We start from the raw sequence: 17,167 nt of genomic DNA on the forward strand, positions 1-17,167 counted from the left end.
CAGTTTAAAAAAAGGTTAAAAGCAATGATTTTCAAAAGGTACATGGATGAGGGTGAGAAGTAAGAAGGAAATTATAAATAAATAAATAAATAAATAATAATAATAATAATAATAATAATAATAATATATATAAATATATATATATATATATATATATATACATATGGGTTGTATTGATATATATGGATATATATACTGATTGTATAGATAAGTATGTAGATATGGATATATTGATTGTATATAAATATAGATATATGCATTGTATAAATATATAAAATATAAAAAATCATAGTATATTAAGTTGTATGTATGTATAGATCGTAAATGTCAAATATAGTATCGCCAATTGTATAGATAGATTGTATAGAGATTATATGGATTACAAGAAGCGAATATAATAAATATTTTAAATTTTTTTACTATGGAAAAGGGGTAGGATTAAATAAGTGTATACTTCTTCCTGCTCCTTTTCAGGCTTATCACATCAATACAGATAATTTTTTTTCTTTTTTTTTCTTTTTGTGAAGTCATTTAAACATACATTTTGTTTATTGTATTTTTATGTTTTTCATTTAGTTTTGTATTGTTTTTGATATGTCTGAAATAAAATAAAAAATTCAAATTCAAGTTCATGCGTCTCAAGCAGGATAGACACAAATAAGGTAAAAGATGTATATACATGACCCCTCCTTCCCCACGTCTGCCAGCCCGGTCCCGAGCCTTCAGTCTTTCCCCCCCAAGGCTTTTTATGCAGCTGCATCGCTTTGCCCGCAGCTATTGTACCGTGTCTCCCCCTGTGGTTAAAACCAGGCAGACTTTAAAAAAACACATTGAAAACCTCCAGAGAAAACAAAGCTGCCACTCAACGTGATTTCACTTCTCACCCTTGATACAGCTCTCTCCAAAAATAGTCGCACTGACACTGTGATGATGAGAACAGGTAGCTGTTGAATGTGCTATTCGTGGGGCGATGATTTTTTTCTCACTTGTCTTTGTGTGTTTGCCCATGTACGTGTCTTTACGTATTTGTGTCAGTTGAGCCTGCGGAGGTGAAACTGTTGGGCGAGTTTGCAGCCATTGAGGGGCAAGACTTGCATTTGAGCTGCTTGGCCACCTCCAGTAATCCCCCTGTCCAGATTCGCTGGTGGCTGGGCTACAAGGAGCTCAACACCACTTCTGACACCATGGAAGAGGTGAGACTACACACATCACCCAATAAGCACAAAGCTGAAATCCATCCGTCCAGGTAGACAAAAGAAAAAAACGTGTTGGCAATGGTGTACCGTGTACATATTGAGTTAGAGTTGGTTTCTATGGTGGTCAGTTTAATTGTAATACTGAAAAAGGGTTGTTTTAATTTTTCTTTTTTTGTGAACCCAAGGCAAAAGGCTTAAGAGATAAAGTGGAAAAGCATTGCCCTTCATTCAAGCTTTCCTTTAGGGTGCCAACAAAAAAACACGTTCAATATGCCTTCCATTGAATTAAAAGAATCCCCAATAAAAGAGATGACATCATGCGAACCCTTTTGGTAGAAAGAAACACGGTATGAACATGAGCTTTGCAAATGATTCAGCTGCGGATTCCAAAACTAGTATTCTTTCGGCTCTCTTCCTCTTTTGTGTATGTTAATAAGATCAAAGTGAATAAAAGCTGACACAGAAGATGAGCGTTATTAAACAAGCTCTTTATTCATCTGGCAGCAGCAGCATTTTCATTTGATCTCACACAAGGCACTCAGCGCGCTTTGTGTGTGTGAGCTTTAATGCATCTGCAACCGACCGAGGTTAATGAAGAAGGACGCTCCCGTCCAGTGTCTTTGTTAGTCTTTCTTCTGACTGTACGTGGCTTTTACAGTAATCACCACAATAATAGCTTTAATAACCAGATGTGCTGCTGCATAGGCATGACCACTATCAAGCAGGTGCAAAATTACGCTTTTGCTCAATTTATAAGAACGTGCAAAGCAGGAGAGCCAGATGAATATGTTTGTTTATCAAAGACCAAATGCACAACATCATTTATTACAGCAGCTAATTTGCCATCTGTATTCACCAAGACAAATCAGTTGTTGGGTTGTTTTTCTCTCAGATTTTTTTTAACCAAGACTGAGAATGTCAGAGACCATGAGTCTCTTGTCCCCCGACTGAACTGTCATGTGTGCTGTCTGTCCGCAGGGAGACAATGGAGGGATGACAACCATGTCCAACATGACCCACAGAGTCTCGCGGGAGGAGGACGGGCTGAAACTCACCTGCGAGGCTTTCAACCAGGGTACACACTTCTCCAAGAGCCAGATCACCAAACTCTCCGTCTATTGTGAGTTGGATTTATTTTTTAAAGTGGAAAGAAAACCGAGAAATAAATCACCAAGGAGAATTGACATTTTTTTTATTTGGCACCTGCATTTTACATCTCATCAAAAGCACATCCAGTTTTAAGGAGGAGTCAATTGTAATTACAATTTTGAATGTCAGAGGCAATCACAGGATGAGCAACAATTGTCGCAGTCATATTTATTTTAGAGCAAAGGTTTTCCCCGCACAGATGTTCCAATAGAAAACATTATGTATAGACCTGAAGTGACGGTCTCAATACAGTTTTACCACTTGGTCTGCTCAACATGTATACCTGGCTGTTATACTATACCAAAGGAACCAAAATAGCCGTATCGATCCTTTTCTCAACAGACCCTCCTCAAAAGGTATGGCTCGATACTCCTGCTCCAGATGTCCCCCTCCGTGTAGGGACCACAGTCCATCTGATCTGCTTCTCCGCTGGAGGGAATCCCACTGGGACTCTGACCTGGTTCAAAGTTAGTGTGTCTACTGTCTATGCACGTCTGTCTGTTTGTGTAGTACATGCACTTCTCTGCGTGATATCCTTTTCTTGCTGTTTTAGAATGGAAAGGTTGTGCCCGATGCACTGAGGCAGACCTCTTTTGATCGGGGTGTGGCTCGAGAACTGGCACTGGTCCTCACGCCAAGCGACAACATGGCTGCCTACCGCTGTGACGCCACCAATGAGGCACAGAAGAGCATCTCCGCCTACACTAAGCTCACGGTTCACTGTGAGTATAAAGTGGAGCTCTCACACATTAACAAAGAGTCTTATTCTATTTTAACTCAGAGGAAAGCGCAATATCAGATGAATAGATTGGATATAGTAACCCATTCACACCATTTCCGGCTACATTGTTATTACTCTTCAACTTGATTTATGTCAGTGGGTTAAGATTGCGTTTTTCATGTTTTAATCCATGGTTCTCCAGATCCAGCAGTGAGTATGGCTATCACGACCGAACAGACAGAGCTACGTCGGGGACAGACGCTAATGCTGGAGTGCCAGTCTGGAAGCAGCAACCCAAAGGCCAGCATCTCCTGGATCTTGGGCACACACAGGTTTGGGCAAGGCAGTCGGGTCGGAAAGGCCTGTATATGACAATGACACTTGACGATTGGGGAATTTACCTGCTAAATTCTTTATTTATCTACACAGATGGTCCATTATTTACAATGTTCAGAAATCCCAAAACTCACATGAGCTAATCCAATACAAATGTATTACATACTGCATGTGTAAAAACTCCATATTTTTTCAAATATTCCTTTCCTTTGGCAGTGTCTGTTAGTTTTTCCATTGCTTTACATGCTGATAGATCCTTAATGTATTTCTTCATACGTGGTTAATTCATATTTTTCCATTGCAAGGCTATTGCTCTCTTAGCTGGCGAGAGACACAGGTCTATTAATGTTGTATCACTCTTTTTAGCAAACAAATCTCACAGGTAAATACATAAGATGCACAATTTTTTGCAAACAGGTGATTTTAACTTGTGTTATCATACCAAGGGAATATGCACCACTGTTTGGTTAACATGACCTCCCCTGTTGAGGTCAAAACTGAGGCTGGCTCATGTTCCCTATTAGTGGGTGAAAAACACAACGCTTGGTGAATTCTGTTGATTGCATTTGCTGTATTGGATTTGTGTCCTATAGGTTTGAGGGAGTGGAGCAGCCACCTAAGAAGGCTCAGTTTGGCGGTGTGTCTGTGCGCAGTACTCTATCTCTGAATCTGACTTCACACCATCACAACCAGAGGGTCATTTGCCAGGCCTACAGTCCTCTGCTAACAGAGGGGGCTCACACGTTCTTCAAACTCAACGTGCTTTGTAAGTATAGGGAGAATTATTTATACATATCTCTCCTTTTTCTGCTGTGTTTGTTTTGTCTTGGTGGGTGACCAAGAGCTGTGGTTCGTATAAATCTTAAGCGATGCATAATGATGATCTATGATGGTGCAGATATAAGCTGCTTTGCTGGTGTCCTTTTTTTTACGCAGAGAGAAAAAATGACAGCTTATAGTATGTGTGTGTGTATGCATGAGTTTTTCTGTTTACTGGGAAACCTTTGTTGTGATGTGTGGGTCTGTTGAGCTCTGCGGAACTGTGTCCTAATTGTGCATTTGCTTTGCTGCGCGGCCATGTTTGTCTTTGATGTCGTTTCACAGGCAGCAGCCAGCCCACCGCTTCAAAGCTTGCTGCTGTGTATGAGCATGAAGGGATGTCACTGTGTGTTTGTGCGGAGCTGCAGTTGGACAACAGTACTGTCACTCGTGGTTTTAATGCCTGTCCCTCTCCCTCCCTCGCTGCCTCGCACACACTCCCCCGTCGTCTCAAGCATGTGTTGTTTCGATCTGGAGAAAATATTGTTGGGATGTCAACTTTTCTATTGGTTTTTGACTCTCATTAGCGTCTCCTACTGCAATCATGCTCAACATGTTTGTCTTTGTGTGTTCTCTCGCTGGTTTTTGTCATTCTGTGAGTTTGTATTAGTGCCTCAGTCTGCTCATATTTTATTTTGGTAGAAATCCAACTCACTGTATCTCTGTATGTGTGTGTGTTTTCTATCTGTTTTAGACCCACCAGAGTTCAGCCCAGAGCAGCCAACGCAGGTCCAGGTGGTGGAGGATGACATCGCGACCATCCCACTGCTAGTCTCAGCTAACCCAGAGGAGCTCTCCTGCATTTGGCTGCACCGCAGGGAGACGCTGGTCAAAGGTGATCCAAGGCTGTGTGTGATGGCTCTATAAACCAGGTCCTAGTTGAGCTGAGCCAGCAAGTAAGCACTCAGCTCTGCCATTCAGCGTTTGAATAAAACATGGCAGGTTAGCCAGCATGGGACCCTGCCAAATGTGATTCTCATTATGGCTCTAATGTATGCAGTCTAAATGAGGATTGCTGTCTCCCTGAATACAACACAACGGTTCTAAACCTGGCTTGTCCTCCGGGCCGGTGTCAGTAGGGCCCACCATACTGCACCCACTCTCTGTCTCTGTTAACTCTTGTTTGCTCCAATGTACGCTGCGCCCACCATAAAATGACTGTATCCCTGAATGTTGAAACCCACCTATTACATTTTGATTGCTGTGTGGTAAAGGAGGTGTTTCTCTCTCGCAGCCTATTGTTGGCTTGATGTGGGAACCCAGCCAGGCCAATCAATAATGCAGGATTAGATGTCACTTAGAGACCGGTGGCCAGAGGACATGTGGTTGATGAGCGTGTAATGAATACTTAATTTACAATTGGTTTGCATGTGTTTGTGTGTGTGTGTGTGTGTGTGTGTGTGTGTGTGTGTGTGTGTGTGTGTGTGTCTGTTTGTTTCCATGTTTTCGTAAAGAGGGAGATTTGCGCTACCGCTGGTCAGACGACAACTCCCTCGCGATCAATAATGTGACAAGGAGAAATGCCGGAGTTTACACTGTCAAGTGTACAAATGACGAGGGTGTTGACCAAACCTCCATCATGCTGGATGTCCAGTGTAAGAACCTTCACACAGAGAACGGAGGAGGAGACACATACAGTAGATCTTTGTGGTCACACAAATGTGGTCAAGTTCATGAAAACGTGCACATTTCACTGCCAAATTAAAGATGAAAATTGTGATGGTGGCAAATGCACCATCACAATTTTTGTTTTACCCATGCATTTAGATAATGTCCTTCCCAGAGTTACCTTTAAATGCAAATTTGACCATTTGCAATAGTTTCTTGGGAATTCCTTAAGGTAACCCAGAGCACCTAACAGAGGAAGAAATCAGAGAAAGAGAATGAACATTAGAGAAAATGGTAGGAGAGGGATAAAAACACAACTTAAAAAAATAAAAATGATTTACTGCAATCCATTTATAATTCATTATCATAACACGCCACATTTGTAAGTCAACAGTGTTATTTATTTCTGCCTGGTCTTCTTCCGTTAAATACAATGAATCCATTTTTTTTTTTTACACATACTGTAATTGTCAATTTTGCGCAGCGGAAGTCAATCTGTTTTTCAACTTGTCAACAACATTGACTTTCAGCTCTTGCCCAGCAAACATGCTTCATTCATTAGGGCCTCCATGCAAGGCCGTCCACCTCCACTGCTGCCCCAGGCCCAGCCTCTAGCTCTAGGCCCTCCGCCCCAATACTGATGATTTAATAATGGAAGTGTTGGAAATGTAGGTCTGCCAGTTTCCCCAAAGCCCACAGTACACGCCTAATGGATTCTGCTGTCCTGATCTGACTAGGCTTGACAGTTGTAGATATTCATTATGTATGAGGGATTGTAGTAGCTTTTATGGGTGGCGGTGTTAGCCCACTTAACAATGTCGGTCTTGGTTAGCAGGCCAACACCAACCTAGAGGTCTGGGCGTCTCTAGTGTTTTCCACCACTGTACTTCAAGTGTGAACATAGGTTCATACAAGTAGGCACTAATGGCAGTATTGTTTGGGACTACATGGCGAATAAATCCAAGGGGAGGAGAAATGGAAGAAGGGATGATTCGATGAATAGAGGAATCAATGGAGGGGGATTTGGTCAGTCTGTCAAAGTAGGCCAAACTGTACCATTCTCTTTTTGGCCTCAAAAGCGATTTGTAATCCTCCAAGTTACCCAGAGGTTAATGGCATTGTATCTTCAACACACAGAGGCCAATTAATGCAGGGTTATGAGCAAGTTTACATCAGGCAACAAGTGTAAAAGAGTAATTATAGCATGCCTGTTTAATGGGTTGGCAAATGATTTGTCCAAGGTTTCCAGTTTTAACCTTTGGTCCTGCCTTAGTCCTGTCCTGTTTTTTTTTTGTTGCTCTCAGATGCCCCTAGTGTCAAGGCAGAGAAAGACCCTGTGTTTGTGAACCTGGGGGGGACGGCAGACCTGATATGTGTGGCAGACGCCAACCCCATTATATCTGACATGTTCTCTTGGAAATTGCTGGTGAGAGCTCAGACACACACACACACACACACACACACACACACACACACACACACACACACACACACACACACACACACATACACACACACACACACACACACACACACACACACACATAGACAGAGAAACATACAGTCGTAATCCTCTGAATTATTTTTCCTTTATCTGGCTTCCTTTCTATCCATTTATCCATTCTTTACCGTTTATCACCGGCCTTTCTAAATGCACAGACGCACCATCTTTCACTGGCTTTAACTATCCTTCCACCCCACCTCTCCCTGTTCCACACTCAGGCCAAATCCAGAAAAATTGCTTTCATTACTGCTGCGTGACTAAAGGGCACATTCGTCAATGTGGCGTGGTCTCTGTATCTACTGATGCCTTCTCCGGTCTAACCCACCCCCTGGCAATGCTGCGTGTCACGCTTTTTCGACCTGCACAGCCCCCTCCTTTTTCTTTTTTCCCCTGTGGCTCTCCAACCCTTGGCATTATCTTTCTCTGTCCTCTTGTTCTCCACTGATGCCCTCCACATCCCCAACTCAAGCCGTGGTTGTTGTTTCTGCTTAGCTCTCTCTCTCTCTCTCTCTCTCTCTCTCTCTCTCTCTCTCTATCTCTCTCTCTCTCTCACTGTCTACCTTTCTGGCTCTCTCACATGCCCTCCACCCCTCCCATCTCAAGCCCCTAGCCAAAAGCAGGGGACTTTGTATTGAGGGATAGCTGCTGTCTGCCCCTCATTCCCCCACACTCGCTCTTCCACAGGGAGAAGAGGAGGCGGAGGTGGAGGAGATTGGAGATGAGACCCAGGAAGAGGAATCTGGCCTCCTGACCATCCACGATGTGACCCGGGCTCATGCCGGTCTTTACCAGTGCACGGCTGATAATGGCATAGAGCCCCCTGCCACTGTGGATGTCCAACTGGTGGTGCAATGTGAGTTTGCAGGATATGTTCAAATTGTCTGAGGGGGAAACAAAATACACATGGGAGATCGATAAGTGGGAATATGCGAATGTGATTGTTAAAAAATATGGGTTTCCATTTATAATCAAGTGTGTTTTTTGTTGCATGAATAACATTGGTGCCCGTATTGTGTTGTGTTGAAAGTCAAACCCGTGCTTCAGAAAGGAGCCCAGTGGAAGAAGGTTGCAAGTAGAGGGGATGGCACCACCACCGCTGATATAGTGTGTCAGGCTGAAGGTATTCCTCGTGTCGAATTCTCCTGGGAGAAAAAGAGTGTACCCATGGACTTTGAAAATCCCAGGTCAGAGATTATTCTATTTCAAATTATTTTCTTGCCTTCTCAGTATTAACTTCAGCGCTAGTGTCAGCATTTGGTTACGTATTGATGAATCCTCACAATTAGATTTGGTTCTACCCTAATATAATATATTCTTTTGCTTCTTCTTGCTATTTCACCACTAAATCCAGATTTAGTGCATTTTATACTTTGCTTTTCACTATGCAAATACCTCTTTAATGCTTCTTTGATGTGTGAAATTGGGTGACTTGGTGCTATCTGCAGGACATCACAATCCCTGCTGTCTGCCTGCTCAGGATTTATCTTTCTTTTTGTGTGTGTTCCTGCATTTGTCTGTGTGTGTGTGTGCATGTGTGCATGTGTGTGTGTGTGTGTGTGTGTGTGTGTGTGTGTGTGTGTGTGTGTGTGTGTGTGTGTGTGTGTGTGTGCAATCCTGCATGTGTGTGTGTGTGTGTGTGTGTGTGTGTGTGTGTGTGTGTGTGTGTGTGTGTGTGTGTGTGTGTGTGTGTGTGTGTGTGTGTGTGTGTGTGTGTGTGTGTGTGTGTGTTTGTATGTGCATACTGCAGATATGAGGAGCGGACCGTAAGGGAGGGCCCTTTCCACACCAGCACAGTTCGAGTAGTAAATGTGAGCGCAGCCCTGGACTATGCCGTCTTCAGCTGCACTGCCCGCAACACACTTGGGGAGGACAAGCTAGACATCCAGCTCATCAGCACAAGTACTAATATCTTTGTAGAATTGAGCGCGTTGGGCTCCTGTTCACCTTGTCGTGTTTATTTCTCTATTGTCTCTGAGTGACTGAGGTTTTCCTTACAACATTCCTTGTCAAAATCCTGCGAAACCTTGTATCTCCAAAACTTTTAATGAGCTGTCTCAGCGGCGTAGAAATTAATCGTAACATTTCAGTTGAACATTTCTTAAATGGTTCAAGGTGATATCACCAAATTCAGAGATGTATGGTTTTCCTTGGGCAGCTCCGACATGATTCCAGTTGAATCAAGTATTGTGTGAAAGTGGCACTGGTAAGACACACCAAAAAACACCTTTACCCACTTTTTACTCATTGTTTTGGTTTTCTGACCTGCTCGTATAGACTCTATAGTTGAGTCTCTCCACTTTCGTCAACACACTCTCCGGAAAAAAACCCCAAAAAAAACAATGCTGGCAGCTGTTTCCACCAAACAAGCAAAGAGTGTTCTCTACCTGCCCAGCATAAAATAACACAGGAGTGGATTTTGAGGAAAGCCAACCATCCAGTGATCAAAACACCCAGATGAAGCCTAGAGCTTAAACACAAGTGTAGGCTAGATAAAGTGATTCGCTCACCTAGTTTTCAGCGTCTCCTACATGTGATTGTCATTGTTTTTGTAAAGCTATAGCTGCACGATAAATATACAGTATTGCATCCCAGCCGTGTGTTTCTTTCCTAGTCCGTCTTTCCTCCTAGTGGTTAAAAAATCAGCTAATGTAGCTTTTAAATGAACTGCAAATCTTCAAAGTCACTGGTTAGGGCACAGTAACACCACATGTAGGGATTATGCATATCACGTATTCGGCAGTGAGTGGAGCATACATTTTTTTCCGTTGGTTATAATTTGGCAGCATCTCAAAATAATTGTGTCTGTCCTTTTTTTTTCCAAGTTTTTATCAGCCTTCTCCAGCAACATAACAATAGTGTAGGGGGGCCATTGAACATGCAGAATTCTGTAAACTGCAGAGAGCTGTTTGCGCCTGAGTGTCAGCCCTTTAAGGAAGTTATTCCATTGCTCTATCTCATGGCTCTACCTTATCACTTATTATAGCCCATAGCACTACTTCACTTCTGCCTCAGATAATGCTGCAGCGATACGCTTTTGCTCTCCCGGCGTGCTTAGACTTTTTTCTACCTTAAAGCTACTAGTGTATCATCACAACACCACCGCCATTATCAACACACTCTCCTGCTCTCAGCGAAGGCCCAAAGACATCATTGGACACATTTAATGTTTACAGTACAAAACCATAAAAATGCAATTTGATAGTGTCCCCTGTTTTTCCCCAATATTTTTTTTGTAAGTGCTATGAATATTCATTATTAATCTCGACGCAGTGATAATACATTTTATATGCTTTCTTATCGTTACAGCCCAAGAGGAAGAGAGAGCTTGTTTTTTTTCCGTCTTTCGCGTGGTTGCTTTTTGGATTTGAGGGAGACGCGATCCAAAATAAGGCTGACCTCGTTGGCCCCGGAATCTTATGAGTGGAGCTGATAGTGGGAATTATTTACTCTGCAAACTGGGGCTGCAGCCTGGAGCCAGAGACGAGTAGAGCATCCTCCGTCTTATGTAGCTCGACTATCTCTCCTCCTCCTCCACCTCCTCCTTTCCCTCCTATCTCTCACTCTGCCCCCAAAACTACCCTTCTTTCCTTCCATGCCCCAAAATGCAAAATAATCCACTTTCCCCCAGCACACTACCCTGACCAAAGCGGTGCCTCATGTCAGACTCAAGGCCTGCTGGTTAGCCTCCTTTGATATTGTGTCCACAATATTGATAATAATCAAGAGGCTTCATCCTTCCATTGCGTGACTTTGGTCTGGTAAATTGGACAAATTTAGCCACTTTGCTCTGAGAGGGATCAGTCATAGCTCTGCCCATGTTTCATAATCATTCACACAGCAAAGAAAAACCATAAGAAAAGAGCAGATAAGGAGTGGGGCACAACAAACAATGCAGAATAAAAACTGTGATTAAAAACAAGGGAAATGTGAAAAAAATGCATCTTTGAAAGCTCACTCATACGTTATGACCACGGTGATCATTTCTTCCTTCTGATTTTATTTTGTGCGCTCTTTTTCATTATTGATTAGCTACGGTATTTGTTTCAGTGTCCTTATTAAATCACCCAGACTATAATCACTGTAGTATTTCCATGTAATAATTAGCCCACGCACCAATCAACTATTTTGATTTGAGGTAAACAGTTATAACTGGTCCTCTTGATTTTTTTGATCTCATGACACTAATTTCAATCACAATTGCATTACCAGACTGGAGGAAGGGTTATGTGATATCTCAACTCTTTCTCTTCTTTTCTTCCGTTTGTTTCCATCAAGTAGACATCAGCTCTGCAGTCACGTTTAGCAATAGGCCCACCATTTTGTCTATTTATAACCACTCCGAGGCTGGAGGCACGCCGTAGGGGAGGCACGATCCTATAGGCCAGCAGGGCCTCGAGTGTTATTCCAGAGTGTGCAGATATAATCGACTCGACTGTCTCGCGGCACACATCTCCATTTCTTCACACCTTAAGCCTTTTTTGAAATAGCAACCTGTCGAGGGGAAGGTCTTTTGCTCGTCTTCAGTCTTCTCACAAAAATCCAGAGCACATTTAGCTTTTTCATCATTCTTCTTTTCTTTCCCCCCCTTCTTCAGGTCACCCAGATCCTCCATCATTGTTTCGCCAAGTCAGCCTTACGCACGACTCTGTCTCTTTGGAGTGGATCCCTGGCTTTGACGGTGGTTTGAGACAAAGATTTCGTATCAGGTGAGATGTCAAGAAAAAAAGGATGTTGGATTTTAAGAAGAGTGACACCCCCGCTCCTAATCAAAGAATTGTACTTTCCGGTGCCTTTTTTGGTTTGACAGATACCGTTGGGAACAATCAGCCAGTTTCCTGTACGTGGACGTCTTTCCCCCTGGAGCAACATTCTTCACTGTCACCGGCCTGCAGCCTCTCACTAGCTACAACTTCTCTGTCAATGCCCTCAACGCAATGGGAGAGAGTGGCTATGCAGACGACAATGCAGTACTGACCATCACCACCAAGGGTCAGTTTAGAGTAAACCAAGGATTGACACTGACAAAGACTATACTGTACAACAACCATCTGATTATAAACAATTGATCTCTCCCACAGAGCGGCCAGAATCAGAAGAAGACCCAGCAGATAAGGACCCACCAAGTAAGTCTTCTTGATCACAACTCCCTGAAAAAAAGCTCTTAAGAAGGGCAGTTGGAAAATCAGCAGCTAGCTTCATTTTGCTAAATCATGTTAATGTATGCACCTCCGAGGCTGATAATGTTTGCTCTACGAAAGTAGGGGTTGCCATGGCACCCAGCCATATCCCCCCCCCCCCACTGCTAGACTTTAATCAATGAAGACAATTGAGAGAGTGGTTGTGTCAGTCTTTTTTTTATCTTTCTGAATTTCCACATTCCTTTTTAACTTTAATTGTTATGTCCTGAGCCAATGCTTCTAATGTTTTGTGAATTAGGTGCAAGGGGACCACCAGCCTATTTGATTGTAGTTTTCACGGTGGTGTTTGGAGTCGTGCTGGTATTGAATTCGCTGGGCTGCTTCTTTGGAATAAGGTGGAAAAAGAGGCGAGGCCAGACAGGTAATAACCATCTGCGGTTGTGAAAGGGTGTTTTTCCCCTCATTGTAATGTCCTTGTTCCTCAACCAAACTCTAAAGAGATGATTCCCCAAACATGATGCAATCGTCAGCTCGGCCCTTTCACTCTCCTCCTCTCATCTCTGCGTGTCCCTTGTTCTATCCGTCTATCCTGTCTCCTGTTCTTCTGCTCATTCTCCAAGCCTTTTACCTCCTGCCACATTCATCCTTCAAAGCTGTCACTTCTGTGTTTGGTCCATATCTTTTATCTCATTTGCTAGCTTAACGTCCTCCTTCCATCTCTCCCTCTGTCTCTTTCTATTTGTACTTCAATCCAACTGTCAACCATCTTTTATTTCTCATTCCTCACCTGCCTCTGCCCTCTCACTCTCTCCGGCCCTTTTTATTGCTCTGATCAATTCCAGCACTTATGAGATGAGGCCCTCTGTTTTCGAGTTCAAATGTTCTAACGGTAAGCCTCTTTCTTCCAGTTTCTGTTCCCCCTGCAGGGGGCAGGGGAGGCAGTGTGTTGGGTCCTAAGAAGAATGAGGATCAGGGGTAAGTTAAGGCCCTGCAGTAGAAGTAATAAAGAGACACACATCCAATCTACTCTAAGAATTCTGAGACCTGATCCATTGGCTGACACAGCTACTTAAAACAGCCAGGCAGGCAAAAAAAAAGGCCTCAGTCAATATCCTTTTAAATTAGTGCCATCAAACTTGGCCCCAATGTTGCAATAAATGGATACGATATGGTACAGTCTTATTAATAAATTAAAGCTATAGTGCGTAACTTTTCCATATAAATGAATGTCGTTTTAATTTATGCCATCGCCTAATGAGTTGACACAAACTGGATTAAGCCTATCTTCTCCACAAAACGTCCTCTGTATTTCTCAGTATGGCAGTGTTTACAAACTGGTGTCGCCCCCTGACACTGGCACAGGGGCTCAGAAATATCCCATGAAGCACCCATAAAATGTTTCAGTTGTTGATTCTATACTGCTAAGAAAATAACTGGTCGTACAGCAGAAGGAATAAAATCCATGCGCTGTCACAGATGGCTTACATCATGGAGATATGCCCAACAGTGGTGTTGTAATTACTCAGAATTCCTCATGGGGGCAACATGAGTTACGTACTACAGCTTTAATGTACCGGTATGTAGAAAAAAAGGTTTGTTGAGTGTTTTCTATCTCTCATAGTTCAACTTAGTGGTTGTGACTCGTTGGGAAATTAAATACAAAAATATAAGAAAAGATGACCCAATCTGATTTTTTTCATATAGATCCAGCCAGTCAACTGTGAGCAACTCCAATAAGTACGAGAGCAGAGAAAAGATCAACGCCGCCGCCCAGCACACCCTCCTCATCGACTCTGGATCGGAAACAGACAGCAATGCCTACGAGAGCTATGAGGGGGTGAGAAGAACCGGAGAAGGGGGAAGAGAGAGATGAGTGAAAGGAAAAAAAGGGCAATTGGGAAAATAAAAATGATGCAGAGAGACACAGAGAAGGCTGAGTAAATAGATGAGGCGGGCGAGAGGGGCTGTTGAGGCAGATGGTGAAGGGATGTGGCAGGATGGAAAGTGGAGAATTCCACCACATTAGGGAAAATGGATAGATCAACTAATGAAACTTTTAGCTGTGCATAGAGATGGAACGTAGATCAATACCTCACGATTAGCATTCAAAATACGCATCGATCCCGCACAAATTATCATTTGGTACTTTAAAAGGGGCCAGCGAGGATTTGAACCTTGAAGAAAAACTGTTGAGTGCGGTAGAAGGAAATAGATAGATAGCACTGTGTGATGTCACAATGGGGTATTGAAAGCTTTAATCCCCACAGAGGCAGCATTCATCTCTCCTCCTATTTTAAAACGACACGTAAGAGTGGAGTCAGCCAAATTATCAAACTATATATATCTAATTATTTGCCTGTTGTTGCATCCGGCTTTGAGTACAGATATTTATAGGTTAATGTGCCCAAAATATCTAACCTTGAGAATTCCTGGAAATGGTCCTCAGAGAATTAAGAACAGTAACCTTTATGAAATATATTTATATTTATCCCCAATACCCTGGAAATTCCACACACTTCGCTATCTATCTATCAAGCACTCTGATAGGGACTATATCTTCTGTCTTCTTTGGGAGTTCTAATTAAAACTGTTCTCAGCAAGTCTATGCGCGTCTGTTGTATTGGAAACCGAGATTGTCCAAAGCCTTTATGCATGGTGAAATTCTTCTAGGGGGAAAACCGTGGGAAAATAATCTGTGTGGTAAAAACATCTTCCAAGAATTCATCGTAACCAACTCTGCACAGATGTCACACATGTGGCATTGTCATTTAGCCCGAAATGACTCAAGGTCAAAGTTGATTCCGATGCTATCTTTTGTGTTACATCAATTTCAGGCAAGTTCCCGTTATTATTACCCCACCGGTGACTTCAAGCCCCCTCTCAGTCCACACCCGGAGGAAACACTCAGGCTCGGTGAGACACGAACACACACACACACAGTAAACAAGGCAACAATAAATACCTCACCCCCAAGATATGACGCAAAGCGAACACAATCTGGTGCGACATCTGTCCTAGTTAACATGTGGCAAACGACTTGGGCCAACTGAAGTATTTTTTGTATAAAATCTGATCTATCTTTGCTATGAGCGGTTATTATTCAAGCACATTCAATGTCGAAAGACTGTAAATTTGTATTTGTCCCATTATTTATGTTTTTTTTGTATGTATTTCCATTTGGTTTACAAGGGGCCACCCACCTTCACGTGGCCTCACACAGCCATCTGTATGAAGATGTTAGGGACGGGGGTCAGTTCCAGGACATCCGTGCTGCATCTCTTCCTTCCCCTCCATCCTTGGTTGACCACACATTGTCTAAACAAAGGACAGAGTGGCGTGCACCAACCTACCTACAGGTCTGTAGAACAACCTCACCCTGTGGAGAGAGGGCTTCTATTTGAAACATTACTTATGTGTGTCGATATCATTGGTCCCATTTTAAATAAATTCGATCATAAGAGGTTGAGAGTATACAGCAGCTTCAACCATTGACGTTAATCTAATTGGGTTGCATTCTGTCTCTCAGCAGGGCACTGAGAGAGTGAGGGAGTTCATGGACGTTCGACAACCGCAGAGAGATTCTGATCTACCCTTTGAACTACGAGGCGAATTAGTCTAGAATGAGAACATGAGCTGACAGGACTTGTTGTTACAATAATAATAACTGCATACCGCGTTACTTATTTTTTTTTATCTTTTTTTAAAACGGTGTCTCACAAGTCAGCTGGAATAAACCCAGCACAAGAGTATAATTGAGCTGTCACTTTCAACTCTCACTGTGTACATTGTTAAGAGTGTACATTTTCCCTGGGTGACTGAGCTAATCTACAGCAAGTGTAACAAAATAAACAAGATGAACACAAGCCAGGTAGAATGGCAAAATGATTTAAAAAATAAAAGATTTGCAATCCAAAGTTACTTTATTCAATCTAGATTGGACAACACTTTACAATGAGGGTACATTATTTAGCTGTAACTTAATGCTTACTAATCATTTACTTAACATTACGCTTAGTAAATGCTGAACTAAGCAAAAGTTAGCTAAGCTTAGTTAATGCTTAACCAAGCCTTAACTAACTGTTAATAACTGAACATTAACAGTTAGTTACAGCATTAACTACGCATTAACTAACCATTAATAGCATTAACTAATGCTTCATTAAAATACCCTTATTGTAAAACGTTCCCTTCTACTCTATATGTCTATGTTTATATGTATTTAACACAGATATTTGGTCACTAGGCACAGCCTTATTCCACCACACCCCTGCTTTAGCAGGTAGGTAGGCATGAATCAGTCAGTTAAGAGACAGAAAGGGACTGACAACGCTGCTTTTGGTATGGGGAGGGGGGGCAGAAGCAGCAAAGACTCAAGGTGCCACTCAAGCGGACAACATCCTTTTTAGAACCCATCCAACGTCAACATTTTCCATCATGTAACGAGATGAAAACCGACTTCAGAGGCCCGTCCGATACAGCCAGGTTCAGAACCCACAGTCAGTCGGTGGGAATCCCTACAATGGGATAGAACTAGAGTGGTATTTGGCACGGTTATTTCTTCAGGAGGTAAAGCCATATCTATAGGGCCGGACTGTAATCCTGTTTCCACTCCGATTGAAGTTTAGCTCTCACAGCATCAGCGAAATAGAGAAAAAACCATGCGGGCAATTTGTCTCACTGAGGGAGGACAGTCAAA

General features: G+C 42.6%; 1 protein-coding gene across 1 annotated transcript in view; it reads left to right on the plus strand.

The window, feature by feature from the left end:
- Nucleotides 1-16,090, plus strand: part of nphs1 (NPHS1 adhesion molecule, nephrin) — a gene marked incomplete at both ends in the record, with an annotated part of 38,170 nt that extends 22,080 nt beyond the window's left edge. Inside the window, 21 exons of the mRNA XM_080039547.1 lie at nt 1,036-1,193; nt 2,175-2,316; nt 2,688-2,812; nt 2,899-3,067; nt 3,269-3,398; nt 3,996-4,168; nt 4,916-5,056; nt 5,676-5,816; nt 7,134-7,255; nt 8,018-8,186; nt 8,361-8,517; nt 9,081-9,232; nt 11,928-12,039; nt 12,141-12,322; nt 12,412-12,456; nt 12,770-12,892; nt 13,398-13,446; nt 14,176-14,308; nt 15,306-15,384; nt 15,661-15,827; nt 15,998-16,090. Of these exons, the coding sequence (XP_079895673.1) occupies nt 1,036-1,193; nt 2,175-2,316; nt 2,688-2,812; nt 2,899-3,067; nt 3,269-3,398; nt 3,996-4,168; nt 4,916-5,056; nt 5,676-5,816; nt 7,134-7,255; nt 8,018-8,186; nt 8,361-8,517; nt 9,081-9,232; nt 11,928-12,039; nt 12,141-12,322; nt 12,412-12,456; nt 12,770-12,892; nt 13,398-13,446; nt 14,176-14,308; nt 15,306-15,384; nt 15,661-15,827; nt 15,998-16,090 (2,762 nt within the window). The remainder of the gene's footprint in view (nt 1-1,035; nt 1,194-2,174; nt 2,317-2,687; nt 2,813-2,898; nt 3,068-3,268; nt 3,399-3,995; nt 4,169-4,915; nt 5,057-5,675; nt 5,817-7,133; nt 7,256-8,017; nt 8,187-8,360; nt 8,518-9,080; nt 9,233-11,927; nt 12,040-12,140; nt 12,323-12,411; nt 12,457-12,769; nt 12,893-13,397; nt 13,447-14,175; nt 14,309-15,305; nt 15,385-15,660; nt 15,828-15,997) is intronic.
- Nucleotides 16,091-17,167: the final 1,077 nt, after the last annotated feature.

Source organism: Ammodytes marinus (assembly GCF_949987685.1).
Source record: "Ammodytes marinus genome assembly, chromosome: 13".
Classification (NCBI taxonomy): domain Eukaryota; kingdom Metazoa; phylum Chordata; class Actinopteri; order Uranoscopiformes; family Ammodytidae; genus Ammodytes; species Ammodytes marinus.